The sequence below is a fragment of the Staurois parvus genome, unplaced genomic scaffold, assembly GCF_062004578.1.
Source record: "Staurois parvus isolate SC_StPar_1 unplaced genomic scaffold, SC_StPar_1.0 ptg000299l, whole genome shotgun sequence".
Classification (NCBI taxonomy): Eukaryota; Metazoa; Chordata; class Amphibia; order Anura; family Ranidae; genus Staurois; species Staurois parvus.
In genome coordinates, this window is record NW_028318095.1 from 24,887,657 (window position 1) to 24,915,594 (window position 27,938).

Below are 27,938 nucleotides of genomic sequence, written 5' to 3' on the forward strand. Positions count from 1 at the left end.
AAAAGATCAGCTGCAGGGAACCCTCAGGCAATACTGGTGACTAGTCCTTTGTTTTCTGTTTAGTGCAGGTCCTCTTTAAAAACTACAGTCAGAAGCAAACAAAAACAGTGTTCATTTGTAGAAGTCCTAAACATGGTGTGATCCACTATTTTCAACAGAATCTGGAGAAGAACTTTGATGAAGCAAATGGAACTATTTTCATGTTTTCCTGACAAGTTTTTGGTCTTTTTCTCACTGGCAAATCATTGCTACCACTTACTACTAGCATATTTTACAAGCAAGTAAAAATTAAATTTGTGGAAAGTAGGGTGGAACAAACCTCAAAAAATGATGGTGTCCCTTAGAAGGCCTGGTGAACTTGAAGCAGCTGATATATGACTCAGCCTAACAATTCACACCCATAATGAAAATATCAGCTTTAGGTGAAATTTACTAAAATTGTGTAGGCATCCCCAAAGGGTGATTTCTAGAACAGTGAGAAGTTTTACATTCACAACTGTACGAACAACGGAAGATCTTCCTATAAATAGGTGGAGGTAGGGTAGGCACAGCAATACACAGATGATTGTCAAGTCACATTCCGATGGAAGCTGTACTGAATCTGAAGACAGGAAATTCAGGTGTTGTGTTATTTTTTACTGATCTACTTCCAGTTGTGTATCCACATACTGGAAATGGGCACCATCACACAGCACAAACTGAGGGTTCTTCCGCTTCCACACAGTGAATGAGTCAACATGCCCTGGCCAGTTGGGGAGCCGTATCCTCTTCACACAGCAGAAATCCTCAGCCAATGCAAGCTGGAAGTCACGTGATGTGGACTGCCCCCAGGGATTGGAAGACAATGTTTCACCAAGCATTTCACCTACGTGGAACAGTGTGTGTCCCCTGAAGTAAGCCAGACAATCCAGAGAAAAGCGGGAAGATTCTGGAAAAGAGGAGACACTGTGAAAAAAATGCTTCATCCACCTAGGCCAAGATCAAGTGTTACAGGGTGACTGTGCGATGCTTGTAAATGATAAGACTGATCTCACCATTTGGAGATTTTTTTCAACATAATGCTTATCCTATGCTTGCTGAAAGATTGTTCCATGGTTTGCTTTAAAAAGTGAGTGTTTCATTAGCTGCATGTCTTTATAATTTAATGAATTAAGTTAAAGTACTATTAAGACCCTTAATTATTATTTAATGTTTCCCCCTAGAACCAAGGTTTTTTTCTAATTTTACTTTCAAACAAATGCTTTTACATTTTTAGAAATGACTGCCGCTGTATGAGACTCTGTGCTGCTTCCCAAACTTTCCACTTGGGGAGCGCACCCTGTTGACATCACACATGCAAGGGCCAATGACAGGGAGACCAGCTGTCAATCTAAAATATGGTGGGTGGAGCAGCACTGCGGTTTATAGATGAGACTATTTGTGTCTGTGTCGGCTCTTTGTATACCTGTAGTCCTGGCAGCATGTACGTAAGGGTGGCTCCTGGAAGGTAAGGGGGGCTAGGGTGTTTTGAGTTGCGAACCAAAATACTGAACAGTATGTGGAACTGGTAACAATATAGTAGGGGGGCTGCATGCTTGCCTCCCCGTTGCTATGGGGATACCATACATGCCTGGCGTGATGGGTTGGTTAGTTCTGACCAAAGACATGGTCATTTTCCACCAACTTCATCTACAATCCATCCACTGAATCGAAGATATGTTCGGAAGTAATTGGCAGAAATGAATCAATCTACCACCCACGAGTTCAATCAACCATCAGCCTTTGGTCAATTATGAGGTCCAAACTGGGCAATAAATTGAAAGCTTCAATACTGTTTCCTGAAACACTGAATCAAGAAGAGAATAATAATGACAATTTTTTAGAAAGCAGCCGGGTTTGATTAAAGCTTTCTTCAATCCCTGTTTCTTTTGGTCGATCGAAACCTATTTGACAATAATTCAAATCAGAATTGAAAGTGTGATCACTATATCATACTGCCATGTGTATGACCAGTTGTAGAGAGAGAACAGATCAGCTACTGCAATTACTCTGCCTAAAGCTCGGTACACATGGTCCGAATATCATCTGGTTCAGCAGGAACCGGCTGTCATTTGGACCATGTTTATAGCTGTCCTTCCAATAGAAGCTTTTATTGAAGAGACATGCTGGAAAATTAGCCTCCGATCAGCGCTCACAGCCAATGGCTGTGAACGCTGATTAGTCTGCTCTGGCGAGGGGTGGAGTTTGTGGGGGGGATTACCCCTGTCAGAACACAAAGGCACAGCGGGAGAGATCGTTGGACTAACATTGCTTAGTTAGTACAGCAATCTCTCAGTTTTTTTCATTCAGCACGATCAGTTCAATGAAAAAAAACTAAATATGTGCATCGAGCGTAAAGGATAAGTTCACCTTTTGACAAAAATAATAAATGCACATTTTTTTGCAGGTATCAGGCAGCAGTTGCAGCATTGGGAACATGTAACATGTTCCCAAAAGTGAGCTTATCTTTTTAACTATTTGACAGATTTTCAGATATATGCCACTTATAGTGGAAGAAAACTTCCACTGGACACTTGTACCTACAGCTTACCTTATAATAAAGCCTACACCTGTAGGTGCAAGGAATATCAACGAAATATGCACTGTTTAAGAGATATTCAGTGTTCTGCAGGTGATGACATCACCGACGCATGCCCATGCCATTTTTTCAGAGCCCTGTGCTGTGGTCGAGACTGAATGACGTCATCGCGGCTCAGCCAATCAAGCAGCCAGAGCCCACGAACCCAGAAGGAGGACCGAGTGAAGATGGACACCCTGTCAGCAGTGACAGTGTGCTGCTGGAGAGCTTAGTACTATGGTAAGTATTTCATGTGCTAGTATGCGATGCATAGTAGCATACTAGCACATTATGCTATTATTTTGCAGGGGAATTTTTTTGTGTTTTTTTAGCGGTTTACTACCGCTTTAAGAATTCATTTTTGTCACTAAATCATCAGATTTGTAGACCTGAATGGTGACAAGAAGCAGTAAAGCACAACCACTGTGTAGCACTGCACAGCAATAAGCAAAGCCCGAATCAGTAAATATGGCTGTTTTCTCCCTGTTAGTCTAAAGATAAAAAAGGTGTATAACCACTTCCCGTCCGGCCGTTGTATATAAACGGCTGGACGGTGGCACTGCAGGGGCGTGTGGCCGTTTATAAACAGTGTCCCCGTCCCCTGCTTGTGCGTGTTCCCTGGGAGGGCGCAGCACCGCGATCCGGTGCCCGCTGTGTCCGAACACCGATTGTCATACGGGACCTCTGTGTGAGGTCCCAATCATGTGATCACATGCAGAGAAGTAAGCAAGATGTCACTTCTGACATCATTGCTTATACGTGTGAAATCTGTGAATGATCACAGAGGTCATATGGTACAAGGCTATTCACAACAGCCTTGTACCATGTGACAAGCTGTGACCAATCACAGCTCACACGGTATATCTCAATGGCTGCAAGAATGCATCCAGAGAGAAAGAGAAATGATTGCGTTTACAGCCTTTATGGGTGTAAAAGCAATCAGTGTAAAAAAAAAAAAAAATCTTCATCACCCCCCCCACATGGTGACACTGTACTGCTAGGGTGACAGTATGTAAAAAAAAATAAAAAAAATATTAATATAAAAAAATATATTTTTTTTTTTTTTTTTAAATTATAATTTTTGGTTATAAACTAATTTGGGTTGTTTTTTTTTTTTTTACTAAAAAGCTGAATAAACTTTGGCCAAGATTTATGATGAAATAATATTTATTTGCAAAATTTTATAAGAAAAACACTTTTTTTCAAAATGTTTGGACATTTTTATTTATATAGTAAAAAAAAAAAAAATCCCAGCGGTGAATAAATACCACCAAAATAAAGCTTTATCTGTCTAAAAAAATGCTAAAAAATTAATATGGGTACAGTCTTGCATGACGGCGCAATTGCCATTCAAAGTGTGATAGCACTGAAAGCTGAAAATTGGCCTGGACAGGAAGGGGGTAAAACTGTCCAGACTTGAAGTGGTTAAAATTGTTTAAAATATTAAACATTGATACAATTATTTACATCAACTGGAGCTTTTTATATGCAATAATGAAAAAGCCCTAAAAGCAGGAATGTAAAAATTGCACTCTGCAGTTGTTCCTACGCCTGCCAAGCATTCCCCGGAAGCCAGGGCTAAATGGTATATCAGCACTCAAGCAAAGTTGCCTGAGCTGAATGGTGTCTGCAACATCTGCAAAGGATTAGTACCATGGTTCAGGTGAATGCAAAGAAATGCAAAATGGGAATTTTGCTGGGCATTTTGTCTTTGCACTAAAGAATACAAACACATTATTTTTTGCAAATATGATAAAGCATGTAATGAATACTCAGTCCCTTAGACTGGACATCCATAAATCTCTGCTGCGGTTACTGTTGCAGTCAACTTTAGAACAAAGTGTATTGTTCAAACTCCTAATCCTGAATTCTGTAACGAAATGCATAGAGAATAAAGTGGTAAGGGTATATGCCTGCTGCATTTAGGAGGGGAGGTATTTGATAACTACAGCATCAAACTACAAAGCCAGGGAAAGGCAGTTTAGGAGACTTAAGCCAGCCATAGGTGATGCCATTCTCTTTCGAGTAAAGAAAATTGCTTGGTCCCCCCATCAACATTGTGAGTATTGATAGGGGAATCCCTCCCAGGGAGCGATTGTGTCTTCCCGGCGGGGAGACGCAGGGAGGCACTGGAGGGGAGTAGCTGTGATTATTGCTAGCAGATATAGCCACTGGCAATAATTTCATGTAAAATTCGACAGGCAGGTTGCACCCAAGTCATACAATAATCGAACTGGGTACAATCAGCCTGCCCATAGACGGTTTGAATCTCGGCCAGTCCCTGCTGAACCGGCCAGGATTCAAACTATCTATGGCCAGATTTACTTCTGCACTGATGGATGCCTCTAAACCCGGATTTTAGCAAAGCCAACATATGCCTCCTAAACCTCTTGTATTTTATTGTATTATAACTGTACCGTCTCCCTTTATATTGTAAAGCACTATGCAAACTGTTGGCGCTATATAAATGCTGTATTATTATAATAATAATGCAGTGGGTGGCACAGATGCCTGGGGCAGTACACATGCAAAAATATATTATTATCAGTAAAACAATCCCATGTCTGATAAAAGATTTCAGGGTGTCATCCTGTCTATCAGTACCATCTGGCTGGGTCCTCTTTGTTGTTATCATTGCAGTTATGCTGGTGGAATAGTATGCTGTGTAGTTACAGCTCCCTAACTGTGGGTCCCTCCAAACAAAACTACTAAAGGTGTGGGGTAGACATCGGTTCATGGTGTACTGATACATAGTGGACAAACTGTCTCTCTCTGCTTCTTCTCCAGCCTCAGTGTGCATTTTGTGTCTTTGACATCTAATCCTAATTAGAGTCCTATAAAGGCTAACATGTCAGTTAGGGTAAGAGGGAGGTGACAGAAGAGAAGTGGCCCATGGGGACCAGTATAAGTCTAGCTTTGGATGTCTCTAGAACATCCACCATGAACTATAATTAAGAAACTATATATTTTTGTCACATTTTTGCATTTGATATACAGGTCCTATGGGGTGTACTGCACACATTTTAGTCCAAAAAGCCCAAGTTTTACTTTTAGCTGTTGTATGTCATTTGATGCTACAATTAAAATAGATTTTTCGACATTATGATTTTAAGTGCAAGCTGGAAAACCCTTTTATGATCATAACACGTGTATAAATACTGCCCTCTACTGATCATGTCTGCAGCACTTCAACCTATGAACAGCAGCAGGATTTTTTTTTTAGATTCTTGTGCTCTTTAAAGGTTTGTTCACCATAAAAAAAATAATAAATGTTTTTGCAGGAAAAAAACGGAAGCAATGTCAGGCTCCTAAATATCAAAATTGTGCCGCGCTTCACTTAAAATGACTAAATAATAAGTACATCCAAGTGCTTCTATTAATAATACGTGTCATAATAATATATGGATAAAATTAGGATGAATGCATCAACCAATATAAATTTCCAAAAGCAATGTCCATATACATGTAAAAAAAATAAAAAAAAGGTCCATATATATATATATATATATATATATTTATACACACACATACTTCTTCAAACGTGCATAGTTCACTTAGAATAAAATAAATATCCCGAGCTTCTTAATTGATTTTTTGTGTGAAAAAAAAACTTGCATTAGTGTGCTCCCCCACCGGTTGTGCTCTCACCTCAAGTATATGACTAAACCGTTAAGTGAGGTCATATAGCGTTGCGTCCCTTAAATGGGCCAAAGTATGGATGGGATGGTATCTTGCTGTTTGGGGGTCCTCCTTCACTCAATCGATAGGCTCTCCTTCCACGGTGGTTAATATAGAGGAATAATCAAATCATAGTGTTTTATCCTTTTAAAACCGTTTTATTAATAAAAGTAATGCACTCACATATAATATGTATATAACCGTTTTGTGCACAAAATATATCCTTCACATTTTTTCCAGTGGTGAAAATCCTAAAATTGCCAGCTGGTGTCAGTATGGAACCATCGAGCGTTGTGACATCAAAGCCCCTCCCCTATGACAACTTGGTCATATACTTGAGGTGAGAGCACACTAATGCAAGTTTTTTTCACGCAAAAAATCATTTAAGAAGCACAGGATATTTATTTTATTCTACGTGAACTATGCACATTTGAAGAAGTATATATATGGACTTTTTTTGACATGTATATGGACATTGCTTTTGGAAATTGATACTGGATGATTCTTTCAAATTGTATCTATATATTATTTTGACACGTATTATTAATAGAAGCGCTTGGATGTACTTATTATTTATACTTAGTCATTTTAAGTGAAGCGCGGCACAATTTTGATATTTATTTATTTCAGGTACTTATATAGCGCTGTCAATTTACGCAGCGCTTTACACATATATTGAACATTCCCATCAGTCCCTAACCCTCAAGGGGTGTACAATCTAAGGTCCCTAACTCACATTCATACATACATATACTGGAGCTAATTTTGGACAGGAGCCAATTAACCTATCAGCATGTCTTTGGAGTGTGGAAGGAAACCGAAGCACCTGGAGGAAACCCACGCAAGCACAGGGAGAACATGCAAACTCCATGCAGGAGGCGCCATGGTCGGGAATCGAACCCATGACCCATTTACTGCAAGGCAGATGTGCTAACCACTAAGCCACTGTGCCACAGTATTGGTTTGACACACTAGTATGAGTATGTGTTATGTGCAGGCGATTCACAATCAGCACTTAGAAGTATTCATCACTCACATAGCAACTCACAAGTTTTCACTTTTTAAATGTCAGGCTTCTGCAGACAATTGTCTGCCTGTAACTCTATACAGGCTTTATGTTGGAAAGCTGGAGGAAGTGTCAATGGTCTATGAATGTACTGATTACCGCACTCGTAGTCCACTGAGAACTACAGGTTCCATTTGCCATGGTGACAGACGGGACTTGTAGTTTATTTATTCAAAGATCTCCGTGAATGAATGATGCCCACATAGCTGCGCCAAATTTAAATATGCAACCAGCTGTGTGGGAGAGGATCCCCAGCATGATGTCATGATGGATGGGGGCTCAGGGGTTTGCTTAGGAACATATTACATGTTACACCCTAAATATGGGTGTAACATGTTCCTACAGGAGGTCTTTAAATGTAAGCATCGATATCCCATATTTATAGTCTATCCAAACTAAGTCCAGCTGTATGTATGATAAAGTTATCATAAATGGTACACTATTCATGTGACCAAATTTTATTCTCACCCGTTTGCTGTAGATTGTAAATTCATGCAGGGTAGGCTTTGGCTTTCAATGGTTCTGAATTTGTTCAATATGTTTTTTATGCAGTTGTATGTGTTTGTTGTTTGGAGTTTGCTATGCATGTTTTATCAGGCCCCCAAGTGATCATTCTTGTATGATATTATCATACATGTTTTTCATTGACGAGGAGAGTTGTAAGCTTTGCAGACACAAGTCTCAGGGATACAATAAATTCCAAACAATTTATTCGATCATTCGATCAGCTATGCATCCAATCAGCTGCAGCGCTGACCTGTGTATTCTGACAGCTAAGTACCCACTGTCAGAATACAATAGCAAAGCAGGAGGGATTCCTTCGCTCATCTCGAATGTGTGGAGGGAGGAATCTGTTTAGTCCATTTATGGCCTATGGCCAGCTTTAATCATGAGGGATCTGGAGAAAACTGTAAACATTTTTTCAATCCAACCATAACAGCATTCTTTTACAACTGTAGTAGGGTTGCACTGATACTGATATTCATTTGGTATGGCTGAAATTGCACTGCAAATCGCAATGCACCCATAGTGAAACTGCATGTGATTTAGACTGGAATAGCACCACTACTTCAGCTGATTCCAGTTCAAATCACATGAGATTGTTTGCAATACAATTTGAGCCCATTCATTTTGTATGGGCTCAACATGCACCGGAAAGGTATCAGTAATGAGTATCGGCGAGTACTTGAGCACAAGTATCAGTACACATACTAGCCGATTAAATGGTATCGGTGCAACCCTAATCTGTGAGCATCTTAAAAGATAACTGTAATGATCCCTTCAACTGCTTTCCCCCCCCCCAATACACCCCTCCTCGAACACCCCAAGTCTTGTACTGATCTGTCCTCACTTCTGTTACAGCCATTACTGCAAATCTCCAAACTGAAAAACTACATTTTCTGTGTCTGTGTGGAAAAATACCAATTCAGTCTTATAGAAAAGCTATCCACATTTGGGAAGCATCACAGACAGTCTTCCCATAGGAATGGAGATTTTGTGCACACAGAAGAATAAGCTGCTCAGCTGGAAGATTTTGCAGCAGCGACTGTGAAGCGCCAAATGGCACGTATAAGACTCTGGGGTGTACTAGAGGGAGGGGATACAGTTCAAGTATAACTATTTTCGTAAATGATTGTCACATTACCATACATGCTTCTGTTGCTGAAGAATGCATGTCCATGCAAAGGAGAAAATGGTGCAGTGTAGCACTGGTCTACTCTCAAAACAATAACAGAGGAGTAAGCAGTCTCCAACTGGCTGCTCAACCATTTTCCCTCTGAAAATGACCAGCCAAGGCTGTCTGCTGCTACTCATACATATGACATTCCTTACCCACTCTGCCCAAATTTAACAGGGAAACCATACCAGTTTCTGGTCATAGTTATTTAAAGCTCAATTCCAAGCAATAGATGAAATACATACAGAATAAGAGAGCTATCTCTACCTCTTCCACTCCTAAGTCTGAGCTCTGCTGTACAGGGACTGCAAGAAGCATATACAAAGTTAAATACAGGTACTTACACTGCTTGTATTTAAGAAAATGTACATATATTACTGTAGTCTTGATGACAGAGCTGTGTATTATATCATCTGAATCTTAGATAATAAAGCTAATTTTTTTTTTAAATTAAAATAAAATAAAGAGGTTATACTTACCTGTTCTGGGCAATGATATTGCATAGAGTAGTGTCTTACCTCCTTTTTTTCAGTCCCCCGCTAGCGGTCTGCTCCTTCTTTCTCTGGGTGCCTCCTTAGCAAGTCTAAGGGGGCACCTATGTGCATGCGCTCCCCAGCTGGGCTGTGTGTGTTCAAAGACACATACACCACCAGTAAGCCACGCCCCTATTCCTTCCTCACAGGAGTTTGACTGACAGCAGCAAGAGCATATGCTCCCCCAATGCTCTCAGTGTCCCTTATAAGACCAGGAAGAGAGGAGAGCGGTCAAAATTTTGTGTACTTGACTTGTTTTGCAGATTAAAATCTGGACAGCTCTTATGTCTGCTAGTAGGAGAGGTATGGTCCCCTTATTCAGCATTGCATGGGTAGTCTGATATACTGCTTATCATGCTATTCACAGACTAATCAAAGTGCTCACAGGAGAGAACTAACAAACTGTGGAGTATTCGCTTTATGGTTCCTCACTGTTGGTTGCAGGTGGTAAATATGTACCGTATTTTTCGCTCCATAAGACGCACTTTTCTTTTTTCCCCCCAAAAAAGGGGGGAAAATGTCAGTGCATCTTATGGAGCGAATATGGAGCAGCCGGTCCGGTATTCCCACCGCCGCCGTGTCAGAATACCAGGCCAGCCGCTCGTCTCTTCTCTGCAGTAGAACCTTACCTGTTCCTCGGTCCAGCGCTGTACAGTCTTCCCGCACCAGTATCTTGAGTGTGAGATCTCGGCTGTGACAGCTGGGTGCCCACTGCGCATGCACTAGAAGCGCTGCGCTTTGTGAATGGTACGGTGTCTTCTGGAACACATGACAGGTCCCAGAAGACGCCGGACCAATCACAAAGCGCAGTGCTTCTCGCGCATGCGCAGTGGGCACCCGGCTATCAGCCGGGTGCCCACACTAAAGGGAGAACAACTGTCAAATTCAGGTACCCACTCCCGCTCCCTCCCCAAAGGTCTGCAGTCTCTTAGTCATCCCCTGTACTGTCCGCAGTCTCTGGTCATCCCCTGTACTGTCCGCAGTCTCTGGTCATCCCCTGTACTGTCCGCAGTCTCTGGTCATCCCCTGTGCTTCTCGCGCATGCGCAGTGGGCACCCGGCTATCAGCCGGGTGCCCACACTAAAGGGAGAACAACTGTCAAATTCAGGTACCCACTCCCGCTCCCTCCCCAAAGGTCTGCAGTCTCTTAGTCATCCCCTGTACTGTCCGCAGTCTCTGGTCATCCCCTGTACTGTCCGCAGTCTCTGGTCATCCCCTGTACTGTCCGCAGTCTCTGGCCATCCCCTGCACTGTCCGCAGTCTCTGGTCATCCCCTGCACTGTCCGCAGTCTCTGGTCATCCCCTGCACTGTCCGCAGTCTCTGGTCATCCCCTGCACTGTCCGCAGTCTCTTGGTCATCCCCTGCACTGTCCGCAGTCTCTTGGTCATCTCCTGTACTGTCCGCAGTCTCTTGGTCATCCCCTGTACTGTCCGCAGTCTCTTGGTCATCCCCTGTACTGTCCGCAGTCTCTTGGTCATCCCCTGTACTGTCCGCAGTCTTTTGGTCATCTCCTGTACTGTGTCCGCAGTCTCTGATCATCTCCTGTACTGTGTCCGCAGTCTCTGGTCATCTCCTGTACTGTGTCCGCAGTCCCTGGTCATCTCCTGTACTGTGTCCGCAGTCCCTGGTCATCTCCTGTACTATGACCGCAGTCTCTGGTCATCTCCTGTACTGTGTCCGCAGTCTCTGTTCATCCCCTGTACTGTGTCCGCAATCTCTGGTCATCCCCTGTACTGTGTCCGCAATCTCTGGTCATCCCCTGTACTGTGTCCGCAATCTCTGGTCATCCCCTGTACTGTGTCCGCAATCTCTGGTCATCCCCTGTACTGTGTCCGCAATCTCTGGTCATCCCCTGTACTGTGTCCGCAGTCTCTGGTCATCTCCTGTACTGTGCCCGCAGTCTCTGGTCATCTCCTGTACTGTGTCCGCAGTCTCTGGTCATCTCCTGTACTGTGTCCGCAGTCTCTGGTCACCTCCTGTACTATGACTGCAGTCTCTGGTCATCTCCTGTACTGTGTCCGCAGTCCCTGGTCATCTCCTGTACTATGACCGCAGTCTCTGGTCATCTCCTGTACTGTGTCCGCAATCTCTGTTCATCTCCTGTACTGTGTCCACAGTCTCTGGGCACCTCCTGTAGTATGTTCACAGTCTCTGGTCATCTTCTGTAGTATGTCCGCAGTCTCTGGTCATTCCCTGTACTGTGTCTGCAGTCTCTGGTCATCTCCTGTAGTATGTCTGCAGTCTCTGGTCATTTCCTGTACTATGTCTGCAGTCTCTGATCATTTCCTGTACTGTACCTGCAGTCCATTGATTCAGAATATTTTTTTTCTTGTTTTCCGCCTCTAAAACCTAGGTGCATCTTATGGTCAGGTGCGACTTAAGGAGCAAAAAATAAGATTATTTTTGTTCCTGATCATAACAAATAAAGCAAAAATATTCAAAATAATAATGGATACCTCTGAAACAATGAAGAGAGGTACAGTGCTCAGCATAAATGAGTACACCCCAACAGATTTGTCAGAGAACCTTTACTTTCCTTTCAGAATCAACCTTTTCTATGGGACACTATACTACAAAATACTCCCACAAATGCCGGCCATTGATTGCAAACAAGATTTGTTCATTTGCACAAACAAAAAAGTATTTTTCCCAACAAATTCATTCAATACCATGCTGCAAACAATGAATACACCCCAATGAAAGTCTTAGGAGCAAAGCTAAATTTTAGACAACAAAATCCTATTTAAAAAGAATTCAACTACAAGTGAATCTAATTATTAATTAAACTAGTATCCAGCAGACAGTTGATTATAAAAGGGCGTTACTTAACATAGAACACCCCTTCCCATTTCATGCTGTCAGCAATGGCACCACTAGAAGAGAAATGTCACAAGACAGAAAATAATTGCTTTACACAAGAAAGGTGAAGGCTACAAGAAGATCAGCGAAGCTTTACTTATCAGTCAGAATACTGTAGCAAAAGTGATACAAAAATTTAACAAAGATGGAACTGCAACCATCTCAGAGATGTCCAGGCTGTCTACGGAAATTAACACCTCTGACAGGAGTGCCTTCTGATGAGAAGGTTTCAAGAAAATCGCCATGCAAGTTCACTGCAGTAAGCTAAAGAAGTAGAAACCCAAACTGGGGTGATTGTTTCCCGTGACACAATACAGCGTACACTGAAGAGGAATGGCATGCATGGGTGTTGTCCACGAAGGAAGCTTCTCCTAAAGCCCATGCACAAAAAAGCCCACATAGAATTTGCCGGGGCCAATGCTGAAATAGAAGAAGACTACTGAGACTCTGTACTCTGGAGTGAAGAGGCCAAGATAAATGAACTGATGGCTTCAAAACTGTATAGCGTTGTAATGGTGAGGAGTACAAAGAAAAATGCATGGTGCCTACTGTGAAACATGGTGGTGGCAGTGAGTGGGCTGCATGAGTGCTGCTGGTGTTGGGGAGCTGCATTTCATTGATGGTATCATGAATTCACAGATGTACTGCTCTATATTGAAGAGAAGATGCTACCTTCTCTCTAGTTCCCTCGTCTCCTCCTCCCATGTCCGCCTCCAGGACTTCCCAGGGCGTCACCCATCCTCTGGAACTCCCTACCCCAATCCACCAGACTATCACCTACTCTCCTCTCCTTAGGCGCACCCTGAAAACCCATCTCTTCAGGGAAGCCTACCCAGCCCCCTGCTAATTGCTGATGTCCTCCACTATTCCTACCACTCCATCCCCCACAGCTTTTCCTCCTGTACCACTATCCCCTCCCTCCTAGATTGTAAGCTCCAAGGAGCAGGGCCCTCGAACCCCTCGTGTATCGCATTGTATTATTATTGTACAGTTTCATGTATTGTCTCCAATTGTAATGCACAGCGCTGAGCGAACTGTTGGCGCTTTATAAACACTGTTTAATAATAATAATGCCATCACTCCGTGCCCTCGGTTGTCGTGCACTTTTCCAACATGACAATGATCCAAAATACACACCTACGGCCACTGTTGCATTTCTAAAGAACAGGGTGAAAGTGATTCAGTGGCCAAGTATGTTTCCTGATCTGAACCCAATCAAACACCTATGGGGAATTTTGAAGAGACAAGTCTCCATCCAGCATCCAGGCTCTAAAGGAGGTCATTCTTGAAGAATGGAAAAAGATAGATGTTGCAATATGTCGCCAACTTGTTCATTCCATGCCAAGAAAACTTAGTGCTGCCCTTACAAATCATGGAAGTTTTACAAAATACTAGATCAGTGGTGGGCAACCTTTTTTTTCAACTGAGCCAAATCTCGCCAAAACCATGATTGAAATTTATTTTGAGAGCCACATTTTTAAAACTGAAAATACATCTCCCATATAGTAATTCATCCCCCATAGTAATTCATCCCCCATAGTGTAATTCATCCCCCATCGTAATTCATCCCCCATAGTAATTCATCCCCCATAGTAATTCATCCCCCATAGTAATTCATCCCCCATATAGTAATTCATCCCCCATATAGTAATTCATCCCCCATAGTAATTCATCCCCCATATAGTAATTCATCCCCCATAGTAATTCATCCCCCATATAGTAATTCATCCCCCATAGCAATTCATCCCCCGTATAGTATTTCTTCCCTCGTATAGTATTTCATCCCCCGTATAGTATTTCATCCCCCATATAGTATTTCATCCCTCATATAGTATTTCATCCCTCATATAGTATTTCATCCCTCATATAGTATTTCATCCCCCATATAGTAATTCATCCCTCATATAGTATTTCATCCCTCATATAGTATTTCATCCCTCATATAGTATTTCATCCCCCCATATAGTATTTCATCCCCCCATATAGTATTTCATCCCCCCATAGAGTATTTCATCCCTCATATAGTATTTCATCCCTCATATAGTATTTCATCCCCCCATATAGTATTTCATCCCTCATATAGTATTTCATCCCTCATATAGTATTTCATCCCCCCATATAGTATTTCATCCCTCATATAGTATTTCATCCCTCATATAGTATTTCATCCCCCCATATAGTAATTCATCCCTCATATAGTATTTCATCCCTCATATAGTAATTCATCCCTCATATAGTAATTCATCCCTCATATAGTATTTCATCCCTCATATAGTATTTCATCCCCCCATATAGTATTTCATCCCTCATATAATATTTCATCCCCCCATATAGTATTTCATCCCTCATATAGTATTTCATCCCCCCATATAGTAATTCATCTCTCATATAGTATTTCATCCCTCATATAGTAATTCATCCCTCATATAGTAATTCATCCCTCATATAGTATTTCATCCCTCATATAGTATTTCATCCCTCATATAGTATTTCATCCCTCATATAGCATTTCATCCCCCCATATAGTATTTCATCCCTCATATAGTATTTCATCCCCCCATATAGTATTTCATCCCTCATATAGTATTTCATCCCCCCATATAGTATTTCATCCCCCCATATAGTATTTCATCCCTCATATAGTAATTCATCCCTCATATAGTAATTCATCCCTCATATAGTATTTCATCCCTCATATAGTATTTCATCCCCCCATATAGTATTTCATCCCTCATATAGTATTTCATCCCCCCATATAGTATTTCATCCCTCATATAGTATTTCATCCCCCCATATAGTATTTCATCCCTCATATAGTATTTCATCCCTCATATAGTATTTCATCCCCCCATATAGTAATTCATCCCTCATATAGTATTTCATCCCTCATATAGTAATTCATCCCTCATATAGTAATTCATCCCTCATATAGTATTTCATCCCTCATATAGTATTTCATCCCCCCATATAGTATTTCATCCCTCATATAGTATTTCATCCCCCCATATAGTATTTCATCCCTCATATAGTATTTCATCCCTCATATAGTATTTCATCCCTCATAAAGTATTTCATCCCTCATATAGTATTTCATCCCTCATATAGTAATTCATCCCCCATATAGTAATTCATCCCCCATATAGTATTTCATCCCCCCATATAGTATTTCATCCCCCATATAGTATTTCATCCCCCATATAGTATTTCATCCCCCATATAGTATTTCATCCCTCATATAGTATTTCATCCCCCACAGTACTATTCCCCCCCCCCCTCTTCTAGTAAGCCAAGTCCCCCGTGTCAATTCACTTACCTTTTGCGTTCCTCTCGCTGTCTTCCCGCGCCGTTCGGGTCTTCAGGGCGGACTGTGAGAGGAGCCTAGCTCCCCTCCCCTCACGTTCGGCACGCTGCCCCGTCTACACACATCCTGACAGCCACATCCGCGGGCCGGATTAAAAGGTCCACGCGGACTTTTGGGGCTGCCAACCGAGAGGAGGCAGGGGAGCGGCCGACCGAGAGGAGGGAGGGGAGCGGGCGCCCGGCACACAGAAGAGCCGCATTAGAGTGGGTAAAGAGCCGCATGTGGCTCGCGAGCCGCGGCTTGCCGACCACTGTACTAGATGAAGTAGTTTTTGCTGTGGGGTGTATTCATTTTTGCATCAACTAATTTGAGTGAAACTGAAGATTTTGTAATCAAAGTTATATTATTAACATTACTTTTATGTAATGAGCTAAACAAATGTTTTATAAAACTCACTTTTGTCAAAATTTTGGAAATTGTTCTTGTGTTCATTGAGATATTGATTAAAATCTTACTGTTCAGAAGAGGTGTACTCATTTATGCTGAGCACTGTACATCACAATATGTCACCACAATAAACAATGCACATTTCAGGACTATAACAAAAACTGACAGTGCTATCGCCCGGTGATCCATTATCAAATGAGGTTAAATATCTTATCTGTACTCCACTCAAAGCTTCTGCAAGCCAGAAGTATACAGCAGTCAAAAATGATGGGGTAAAAATCCAGGAACAAAACATTTGATGCGTTTCAGCCAATGCAGGCCCTAATCATGGTTATGACTAACAACTGCATCAATTGAAACATGTCATCTGATTTGTTTCTGGATTTTTACCCCAACATTGTTTCTAAGACTGGATTTCAACCTTTCGATATGCCGGCTCTTTTGCCTGTTGTATACTTACAGCTGCAGATATACTGTGTGTAGTTTGCTCCACTGCAGCCAACTGTCTGCAATTGTAACAATTTATTGCAGTATTCTGTGTACAACAATAAGCACTTTTGGAAGTCCGGAACTTTGTCTTTTCTGCTTAGATGTATAATGTTGTTAGAATTACAACTATTGACAGTTTCAAAAGATAACTTACCATCTGCATCCGGCCAAGCAAGGAATAAGGCTCTGTCTGGGTAATTCTCTAACAGCTCAGGACCTCCAGTCTAGACATAATAAGTTGAATGTTCAGTAGCTGAATCTGGGCCCTGTAACCAGTGTGACAATAAAAATAATAATACCAACACACAGCGCATGCAACAGAAAGTCCTTCCTTTACAGCTTCTATGAAACCATTCATTTTCCACATAAAAAAAAAAATTAGCAGTGGGCTTCATGTGCAATAGGAGATCAGACATAGTAATTCAATTTCAAAGGATGTGTTATTAAAGTTATACATAGTTAAACCCAAGACCAAAAATGTAATATATTGCAGCTTACCAATTGTTAGATGTGGTGGCTGCATCCGTTTTCTTTTCTTTTCTTTGGCTTTTTTCCCTGTTTTCACCTTGGTCAGTAACAAACCTCCTTAGAGTGCCCCCACTCTGGATGAAGGAGCACACGGGGAACAGCAGACAGCAGCGTTGTCATTGTGGAGGGGGGGGGGTGTTAAATGTATTAGCAGATTGAAATACAATAACAAATTGAAGCCAAACTCCAGCTGACACCTTATCTGTTACAGCAGGTTTTTTTCCTTTTGTGATAAAGGTTTTACTTATATACTGTAAATAAAAGCTGATCATTTTAATCACCCCTGGCAGTGTTAAATGGTTTTGTCTCATCCATGCAAACTGATACATTCTGCTGGACAGCTTGTGCTTCTGAAAAACAACAGACATACTAGCCAGACCACCTGGTGAAAACAGAAGAAACAAAGCCTAACAAAAGGAAACTAATACAGCCATCATGTCTAAGAATTTTTAAGCTGCAATATAATAAATGTTTGCTTTTCGGTTTAATACGGCTTTATTAAACATTTGATATAAAAGAAACAAACAGCTATTGGTGAGGCAGCTAGTCATCACTAGACTGTATATGGTTTATTCATGCTGATCACTATATCAACTTTTCTATAGCAACTACCGAGGGATGGATTGTCAGCTTGATTTCTTAATGACTGCTTCTTTGACATTTCTAAAGGAAAATAGAAGGTCATATCTAGACAGTTTTCAATTTTACGATCTGTTAGTGTGTGACCAGTTTTAATGGCCAATTTGAGTGCCGGGTTTAGCTTTAACCAATAGACGTGCTACTTATAAAAGTCACAGCTATATAATACAGTGAAGGAAATAAGTATTTGATCCCCTGCTGATTTTGAATGTTTGCCCACTCACAAAGAAATGATCAGTCTAAATATCGAGGTGTATTGTAACACAGAGACAGAATAGCAACAAAAAATTCAACAGAAATGCATGTCTAACAAATGATGCACTGATTTGCATATTCATGAGGGAAATAAGTATTTGATCCCCTATCATTCAGCAGGATTTCTGGCTACTAGGTGTCTTTCATACAGGTAACAAGCTGAGATTAGAAGCAGTCTCTTAAAAGGAGTGCTGCTAATCTCATTTTGTTACCTGTATAAATACACCTGAACACAGGAGCAATCAAACAATCAGATTCCAAACTCTCCACCATGGCAAAGACCAAAGAGCTGTCCAAGGATGTCAGGGACAAGATTGTAGACCTACACAAGGCTGGATTGGGCTACCAAACTATCGCCAAGCAGCTTGGTTAGAAGGTGACAATAGTTGGTGCAATCATTCGCAAATAGAAGAAACACAAAACAACTGTCAGTCTCCCTAGGTCTGGTGCACCATGCAAGATCTCATCTCGTGGAGTGTCAATGATCATGAGAACAGTGAGGAATCATCCCAGAACTACATGTGAGGATCTTGTCAATGATCTCCAGGCAGCTGGGACCACAGTCACCAAGAAAACAATTGGTAACACACTACGCCGACAAGGATTGAAATCCTGCAGTGCCCGCAAGGTCCCTCTGCTCAAGAAACCACATGTCCAGGCCCGTCTGAAGTTTGCCACTGAACATCTGAATGATGCAGAGGAGGACTGGCTGAAAGTGTTGTGATCAGATGAGACCAAAATCGAGCTCAACTTGCTGTGTTTGGAGGAGGAAGAATGCTGCCTATGACCCCAAGAACACCATCCCAACTGTCAAACATGGTGGTGGAAACATTCTGCTTTGGGGGTGTTTTTTTTTAGGGGACAAGACAATTGCACAACATCAAAGGAAAGATGGACGGGGAAAAGTACCATCAAATCTTGGGTGAGAACCTTCTTCCCTCAGCCAGGGCATTGAAAATGGGTCGTGGATGGGTGTTCCAGCATGATAATGACCCAAAACACACGGCCAATGCAACAAAGGAGTGGCTCAAGAAGAAACACATTAAGGTCCTGGAGTGGCCTAGCCAGTCTCCAGACCTTAATCTTAGGAGGGAGCTGAAAGTTTGAGTTGCCAAACGTCAGCCACCAAACCTTAAGGACTTGGAGAGAATCTGCTAAGAGGAGTGGGCCAAAATCCCTCCTGAGATGTGTGTGTAAAGCTGGTGACCAACTACAGGAAACATCTGACCTCTGTGATTGCCAGCAAGGGATTTGCCATCAAGTACTAAGTCATGTTTTGTGAAGGGGATCAAATACTTATCTCCCTCATGAACATGCAAATCAGTGCATAATTTGTTAGACATGCATTTCTTTTGAATTTTTTTGTTGCTATTCTGTCTCTCAGTATTACAATACACCTACCATTCGATATTTAGACCGATCATTTTTTTGTGAGTGGGAAAACATTCAAAATCAGCAGGGGATCAAATAATTATTTCCTTCACTGTATAAGTATCTATACCACTATACAAAAGAAGACATTTATGTAAATTTGCTGTTAGATTGACTTCTGTGTAATGGACTTTTTGCTGAATTTTTCTCAGCCATATGCAGCCACTGATCAGTATATTCTGAAAGCAGAGAGTCCTGCTGTCAGGATATGATGTCCCAGCAGGGATGATCCCTCTATCTACCTCTCTTGTATGGATGGAGGAATCCATTCATTTTTTTCGTTCAGCCCACTGGCTGATTAAAAAAAATCTGAGTCATCTATGCCCAAGCATATTTCTAGGAAAATATAACTTTTCAACATGTTAATGTTTAATGTCTTCTCTTCTGATATCCTCCTGAATGTGTGAATATGTTCATCAATGAATGCTATTAAAATCAATTTTGCATAAAGTTTCTGAAAAGCATGTAAATTAAGCATAGTAATGCTATAATCTGTTGTTGGGTTTCACAGAGTAAACATGTGCAATGCCTTGATGGTGGATGTCAGTGTGGAGGAGTGGGATTTTCTGGGCAGACAGCATTTGCATGCAGACTGCACTAGATAATGCCCACCTGTTATGCAGAGCCTCCGCGATTGAAAGAACTGGAATCCAGCTAATTAAATTAAAGGGGCTGGCCAGGGACAGTCAAGCTGGGAAGGAAAGGGCTAGATGAGGCTGAACGTTCTCCAGCCAGGAAGTGAGAAAGGCTCTCTCTCACTTGCTGCAGCTTCTAATGCACAATGTGAGAAGCTCAAAGCGTGCAGTGAAATCAGAGTAGGCTATTTCAGTGCAGAGAGGAGCCTGTACAACTGTGAAAGCCTCATGGGAAGGCTGGAGATCAGCTTTAAACTAAACAAAAGATTTCCCCCTGCAGTCCCCCCTATGTAAGGACAACTGACCTTCATTCTCCAGCCCAAAATATCTACTTGCTATCTCATCCTGACAAAATTGCAGGTTTTTGTTTGTTTTTTTAAAGGATTATCTACTGCATATGGCTACTCCTAGATGAATACAAAGGCAGAACAATTGATAAAAGACAGTATTAAATGCCTGTATTCTTCAGTTTTGGCTGCATGGTCGAACTATACGTGGACACCAAATACCCTGAGGAAGACGCAGCATCTGATGGTATACCACAGATTTACAGATTAGGATTTAATCAACAGTCTGAAGTCACAAAACATGAGCAACCATTTACAACACTTGATGGATATAAATGAATAAAACACATTCAAAGACAGATCACCAGTAAACGTTTTAATGTAAAGCTTTAGGCTGGATCCACACTTTTGCGGGGCAGTAATGCATGTGTGTTATTGTGCATTATGTCATGCGTGTGTTGGGCTAAAACAGCCCATTCCTTAGAACAGGGTGCCTGTGCATCGTAATACAAGTGCATTGGAGTGCTATTAAAGTGGAAGAAAAGCTTAAAGCCGGCCATAGATGGATCAGATCTTGGCTGATTCAGCAGGGACCAGTCAAGATTTGATGCATCTATGGGCAGGCTGGTTCTACTGAAGTTGATCAATTGATCGACTTCAGTACAACCAACCTTGTCTTTTTTTTTCATGCAATCATTGCCAGCGGCTATAGCTGCTAGCAGTGATCATTGTGTTCTGCTGACAGGGAAGACTCCCCGCCAGAAGAAAGCAATAGCACAGCGGGAGGGATTCCCCCATCAACTCTGAATGTATTGATGGGGAAATCAAGCAATTTTCTTTCTTTCCACCTGTGGTGGAAGGAAAGAAAGTAGCATAACCTATGAACTGCACAACTAAATCGATCCTTAAAAATGTTTCCTTCTCCTTCCTCCTACCTAACCTGTATTAAAATAAATGTGCTTACCCTTTCTTAATCCACTATGGTCCAGTCACATAATGACTGCAGCTCCAGCTCTCTGTGTAAGGAGGGAGCGCTTAACAATGGCTGGGAATTCCTGGTGCCATGACATCACCCATAGGCTCCCATGGCCCAGCCTTTGTTGGCGCTCTCCCTCCTCTTCCCTGCAGCAGTCACCCACTGACAAAGGGGAGCTGGTGTTGCAGGATCAAGTAACCAAAGCAAATTAAAAATCGGTAGGTACACAAATCTTTTTCATACAGGAGAGGTAGGAGAAAGGGGAACCATTTTTAAGAATAGTTATAGTCAGGCTTTTCTTCCACTTTAAGAATGAATTGAGGGTAATGTGCTATTTACCGCAGTGCAACAGTGTGAACTCAGCCTTACAGATACATGAAAGACGCAGTGTAATGGTGTTTTCCTCTAAGCTGTACATGCTCATTCCACAATCCTTTTATAGCAGTGATCTTACCATGATTTCTGTGTAACGCATCTCAGGTGGAAAAATGCGATTTTGGTCAAAAGCAACCACGTCAAGCCCACGACTCTGTAGTAAAAATTCCCAGTAGCCAGTGCCCTGGACAAAGAAAAGCAACATTTACAAAAGAGAAGCAAAATAACCATGTCATGGTGATAATCATGGTACTAGAACATTCACACCATGTCAAGGATCTAGAAATATGGCCACCTAGTTCTGCTGAAGCCTATTGCTTTCACAGGGTATAATTTAGAATTTACAACACAGCAAGCTGCCCTACAGCAGGAGATAAATTGGGAGGGGGTATTAATTAGTCATTGCTCCAAGCCCCAGTGTTTCACAGCAAATAATATATTCTCGTTCATGACTCCCTTTTTTATTCTCAGGATAAATAATTAATCAATTTGTAAAAATTATATATTCTTTCTGTTGCCTCTCAGCAACAGGTGTTCCACTTTCAGCAATGGGAAAATGGAAGAATGTCTATCCATAGAGGTAAAGCTGACCATACACGGCTCAGGAATTGGTAACAATTTAAGCCATGGGTGGCCCTGCAAGCATCATCCAGCTTGACAACAGTTGATTTAGAAATCTGCTGAGCCAGATGGAAATTTCTTAGCTGAACAGCGACTGCATCCTATTGTATCCTATGGTATCTGGATGTTTGGATAATCAGGCAGCCGCGAGTGGAGCAGTGAAGATTCGCCCATCCACACTTAACAGGAATCAATCGATTATCAGCACACAGGCTAAACGAGATTGGCTAGCTTAAGATGGTGGATGCATGTATGGATTTCATTTGACCTCCCTGTAGGCAGGAAATCTAACAATGCAGATTGCTCCATAAATCTGCAAAGTCAGCTTTTCCAGTAGAGGTCCCACAATGTGCAGGCTGTTGGATTCTGTTGAATTGAAGAATTGCAGGGTTGCCCTGTCCTCTTCCTGCTGCTGAACTTTCAGCAATGAGGTTAACTTTCACTGTTTATATTGCCTGTAATAAGATCTGTGAATGTGGGAGAGTCGGTTACAGGCAGCGTAATTAGTAAAAGGAAAACAGATCATTTTTCAAGTGTAAATGAATCCTAACATTGTATAAAAAAAGGAGTTTTTGAGAAGAGTAGACTTTACCAACTGCGCACACGTTCGAAACGAGCAAGACACTACAGGTGCCATAAAGCTTGCTTTAAAATTCAACGCCAATGTGAACTTAGGAAATCAAACATTTTGAAGAAAATTCTACAGGCGTACAGCCAATGGACCCTTCATTACCAGAGTGATAACATCTGGCAGTAAAACAAGGCTGTGCAGCCATTTTACCACTATGTAAGCAATTATAATGGATCTCCTGGAATGATTGGTGAAGATGATTTGGCAGGGTGGAGGGCAGCGTGGTGAGCAGTATGGTATGTAGTGTGCAGGGAAGTGTGGTGGGTAGTGTAGAGGGCAGTGTGGAGGACACTGTAGTGGGTAGTGTACAAGGCAATGTGGAAGGCAGTGCGCTGGGTAGTGTGATGGACAGTGTGGAGGGCAATGTGGTGACCTTGTGGTGGGTAGTGTGGTTGGGTACAAAGAGCTCCTGCAGACACAAGGCATCAGCAGGGAGAGTAGTATGGTGGGTAGTGCATAGTGTGGTGGAGTACGCACAGCTTCTGTAGAAACCAGAGGGCAGTGTAGTGGGTAGTGCAGTAGGCAGTGTGGTGGGGTGCTCATGGCTCCTGCAGATACCAGGTGGCAGTGTGAAGGTTTGTTTGATGGGTAGTGCGGTTGGCAGTGTGGTGGGGTACTCCCAGCTCCTGCAGACAAAAGGAGGATGGTGTGGAGTGTAGTATGGTTGGATACTCAACCTCCAGCACATACCAGGGTGGTGGTGGAAGGTAGTGCAATAGGCAGTGTGGTGGGGTACTCACAACTCCTGCAGACACCAGGGCGGTGGTGGAGGGTAGTATGGTGGCTAGTGCAGGAGACAGTGTGGTGGGCGGTGTGGAGTGCAGTGTGGTTGGGTAGTCACACCTCCTGCAGATGCCAGGGGGCAGTATGCAGGGTTGTATGGTGGGTGGTGTGGTACTCACGCAGCACTTGCAGACATCAGAAGTGTGGTGGGGTGCCCACAGCTCCTGAGGACCCCAGAGGGCAGTGTGGTTTGTGGTATGGTGGGTAGTAGAGTGGGTAGTGTGATGGGCAATGTGGTGGCTGGTGAGAAGTTTGATGGGGTACTCACTGCTCCTGCAGACACCAGGGGGCAGTGTGGAGGGCGGTACAGTGGTGGTTATGGCAGTGTGGTGTGTAGTATGGCCGGCAGTATGGAGGATAGTGCTGTGGGCAGTGCGGTGGGCAGTGTGGTGGGCAGTGTGGTAAGTGGTACAGTGGGCAGCGTGGTGTTTGGTGCGGTGGGAAGTGTGGTGAGTGGTGCAGTGAACAGTGTGTCTGACAGTATGGTGGGTGTTGAGGTGGGAAGTGTGGAGAGTGGTGTGGTGGGCAGTGTGGAGGGTGGTACAGTGGGCAGTGTGGATGGTGGCGCAGTGGGCAGTGTGATGGGTGGTTCAGTGAGTAGTGAGGTGGGTGGGGTGGAGAGCACTGTGGTGGGTAGTGCAGTGTGGAGGGTGGTACTCACAGCTCTGGCAGTCACGAGGTGGGCAGTATGGAGGGTGGTGTGGAGGGCAGTGTGGTGGGTGGTACAGTGGGCAGTGTGGTGGGTGGAGCAGTGGGCAGTGTGGTGGGTGGTACGGTGAGAAGTGCACAGTGTGGTGGGTGGTGCAGTAGATAGTGTGGTGGGTGGAACAGTGAGCACTGCACAGTGTGGTGGATGGAGCAGTGGGCAGTGTGGTGGGTGGAGCAGTGGGCAGTGTGGTGGGTGGTACAGTGGGCAGCGCACAGTGTAGTGGGTAGTACGGACAGCAGTGTGGTGGGTGGTACAGTTGGCAGTGCATACTGTGGTGGGTGGTACAGTGGGCAGTGCATAGTGTGGTGCAGTGAGCATTGTGTGGTGGGTGGTACGGTGAGAAGTGCACAGTATGGTGGGTGGTGCAGTGTGGTGGGTGGAGCAGTGGGCAGTGTGGTGGGTGGAGCAGTGAGCACCACACAGTGTGGCGGATAGAGTGGTGGTCAGTGTGGTGGGTAGAGCAGTGGGCAGTGCACAGTGTGGTGGGTGGTGCAGTGAGCAGTGTGGTGGATGGAACAGTGGGCAGTGTGGTGAGTGGAGCAGTGGGCAGTGTGGTGAGTGGAGCAGTGGGCAGTGTGGTGAGTGGAGCAGTGGGTGGTGCAGTGTGGTGGATGGAGCAGTGGGCAGTGTGGTGGGTGAAGCAGTGGGCAGTGTGGTGGATGGAGCAGTGGGAAGTGTGGTGGTTAGAGCAGTGGGCAGTGTGGTGGGTGGAGCAGTGGGCAGTGTGGTGGGTGGAGCAGTGGGCAGTGTGGTGGGTGGAGCAGTGAGCAGTGTGGTGGGTGGAGCAGTGAGCAGTGTGGTGGGTGGAGCAGTGGGTGGCGCAGTGGGCAGTGCGGTGGGTGGAGCAGTGGGCAGTGTGGTAGGTGGAGCAGTGGGCAGTGTGGTGGGTGGAGCAGTGGGCAGTGTAATGGGTGGAGCAGTGGGCAGTGTGATGGGTGGAGCAGTGGGCAGTGCGGTGGGTGGCACAGTGTGGTGAGTGGAGCGGTGGGCAGTGTGATGGGTGGCACAGTGGGCAGTGTGGTGGATGGAGCAGTGGGCAGTGTGGTGGATGAAGCAGTGGGCAGTGTGGTGGATGGAGCAGTGGGCAGTGTGGTGGGTGGAGCAGTGGGCAATGTGGTGCAGTGGGCAGTGTGGTGGGTAGAGCAGTGGGCAGTGTGGTGGAGCAGTGGGCAGTGTGGTGGGTGGAGCAGTGGGCAGTGTGGTGGGTGGAGCAGTGTGGTGGATGGAGCAGTGGGCAGTGTGGAGCAGTGGGCAGTGTGGTGGGTGGAGCAGTGGGATGGATGGGCAGTGTAGTGAATGAAACAGTGGGCAGTGTGGTGGGTGGAGCAGTGGGCAGTGTGATGGATGGGCAGTGTGGTGGATGAAGCAGTGGGCAGTGTGGTGGGTGGCACAGTGTGGTGGATGGAGCAGTGGGCAGTGTGGTGGGTGGAGCAGTGGGCAGTGTGTGCAGTGGGCAGTGTGGTGGGTGGCACAGTATGGTGGATGGAGCAGTGGGCAGTGTGGTGGGTGAAGCGGTGGGCAGTGTTTTGGATGGAGCAGTGGGCAGTGTGGTGGGTGGAGCAGTGGGCAGTGTGGTGCAGTGGACAGTGTGGTGGGTGGAGCAGTGGGCAGTATGGTGCAGTGGGCAGTGTGGTGGGTGGAGCAGTGGGCAGTGTGGTGGTTGGAGCAGTGCGCAGTGTGATGGATGTGCAGTGTGGTGGATGGAGCAGTGGGCAGTGTGGTGGGTGGAGCAGTGGGCAGTGTGGTGGATGGAGCAGTGGGCAGTGTGGTGGATGGAGCAGTGGGCAGTGTGGAGCAGTGTGGTGGGTGGAGCAGTGGGCAGTGTGGTGGGTGGAGCAGTGGGCAGTGAGATGGATGGGCAGTGTGGTGGATGAAGCAGTGGGCAGTGTGGTGGGTGGCACAGTGTGGTGGATGGAGCAGTGGGCAGTGTGGTGGGTGAAGCGGTGGGCAGTGTGGTGGATGGATCAGTGGGCAGTGTGGTGGGTGGAGCAGTGGGCAGTGTGGTGGGTGGCACAGTATGGTGGATGGAGCAGTGGGCAGTGTGGTGGGTGAAGCGGTGGGCAGTGTGGTGGATGGAGCAATGGGCAGTGTGGTGGGTGGAGCAGTGGGCAGTGTGGTGGGTGGCACAGTATGGTGGATGGAGCAGTGGGCAGTGTGGTGGGTGAAGCGGTGGGCAGTGTGGTGGATGGAGCAATGGGCAGTGTGGAGCAGTGTGGTGGGTGGAGCAGTGGGCAGTGTGATGGGTGGAGCAGTGGGCAGTGTGGTGCAGTGGGCAGTGTCGTGTGTGGGCAGTGTGGTGGATGGAGCAGTGGGCAGTGTGGTGGATGGAGCAGTGGGCAGTGTGGTGGGTGGAGCAGTGGGCAGTGTGGTGGGTGGAGCAGTGGGCAGTGTGGTGATTGGTGCAGTGGGCAGTGTGGTGGATGGAGCAGTGTGATGGGTGGAGCAGTGGGCAGTGTGGTGATTGGTGCAGTGGGCAGTGTGGTGGATGGAGCAGTGGTCAGTGTGGTGGGTGGAGCAGTGGGCAGTGTGGTGGATGGAGCAGTGGTCAGTGTGGTGGGTGGAGCAGTGGGCAGTGTGGTGGGTGGAGCAGTGGGCAGTGTGGTGGGTGGAGCAGTGGGCAGTGTGGTGGGTGGAGCAGTGTGATGGGTGGAGCAGTGGGCAGTGTGGTGATTGGTGCAGTGGGCAGTGTGGTGGATGGAGCAGTGGTCAGTGTGGTGGGTGGAGCAGTGGGCAGTGTGGTGGATGGAGCAGTGGGCAGTGTGGTGGGTGGAGCAGTGGTCAGTGTGGTGGATGGAGCAGTGGGCAGTGTGGTGGATGGAGCAGTGGGCAGTGTGGTGGATGGAGCAGTGGGCAGTGTGGTGGGTGGAGCAGTGGGCAGTGTGGTGGGTGGAGCAGTGGGCAGTGTGGTGATTGGTGCAGTGGGCAGTGTGGTGGATGGAGCAGTGGTCAGTGTGGTGGGTGGAGCAGTGGGCAGTGTGGTGGGAGTTGCAGCAGGCGGCACAGTGTGGGGGGTACTCACGGCTCCGGCACACACCAGGGGGCAGTGCAGGGCACACAGCAGGTCCAGCACCTGTGGGCTGGGCACGGAGAAGGAGAAGAGGATCTGCAGGCGCTGACAGCTGGACTCCTCCTCCAGGCTCCGTAGGAGGTGGAGGAGTTCCTTCCTGCGGGGGGCGGACAGTAGGGGGTCGCAGAACCTGTGCACATCTGGGGGCAGCTGCAGCAGCTTCCAGCGGAAGAGGTCGTAGTAGAGATTCTGCCCCTTGTGTTTCCTCTGCTCCAGAGTGTCCCAGCGCAGCACAGCGCCCATAGAGGCCGCCATCCTCCACCGGCCCGCCCGGCTCCCGCACAGTGCTGGGCGGACAATTCAAAGCGGCGCCTCCGGCCGGAGAGGTGGAGGAAGTGAGACAGGGGAGGGAA

The 27,938-nt window shown here is 45.0% G+C and overlaps 1 protein-coding gene across 2 annotated transcripts; it reads right to left on the reverse strand.

Moving 5' to 3' along the window:
- Window positions 1–412: 412 nt before the first annotated feature.
- LOC149457979 (uncharacterized) lies at window positions 413–27,938 on the reverse strand. Of its 2 annotated transcripts, none has more exons than XM_089683062.1 (4): window positions 27,553–27,938; window positions 21,854–21,958; window positions 16,803–16,872; window positions 413–928 (listed from the first exon to the last, which is right to left on the reverse strand). In XM_089683062.1, exons 1-4 carry the CDS (start codon window positions 27,838–27,840, stop codon window positions 636–638), a joined length of 756 nt encoding a protein of 251 aa, XP_089539188.1. In that variant the 5' UTR covers window positions 27,841–27,938; the 3' UTR covers window positions 413–635. The 2 variants fall into 2 exon arrangements, with proteins under 2 accessions (XP_089539188.1, XP_089539187.1); XM_089683061.1 differs by having other exon boundaries at window positions 27,538–27,938.

What these genes read in the sequence shown, in the direction of transcription:
- LOC149457979 (XM_089683061.1), bottom strand. Translation starts at nt 27,840, where the DNA reads ATGGCGGCCTCTATGGGCGCTGTGCTGCGCTGGGACACTCTGGAGCAG. An exon ending in TGCGTTACACAGAAATCATG is followed by an intron (nt 16,873 to 21,853) that starts GTAAGATCACTG and finishes TATTATGTCTAG; the next exon opens with ACTGGAGGTCCTGAGCTGTT. An exon ending in TGCTTGGCCGGATGCAGATG is followed by an intron (nt 929 to 16,802) that starts GTAAGTTATCTT and finishes CCTCTTTTCCAG; the next exon opens with AATCTTCCCGCTTTTCTCTG.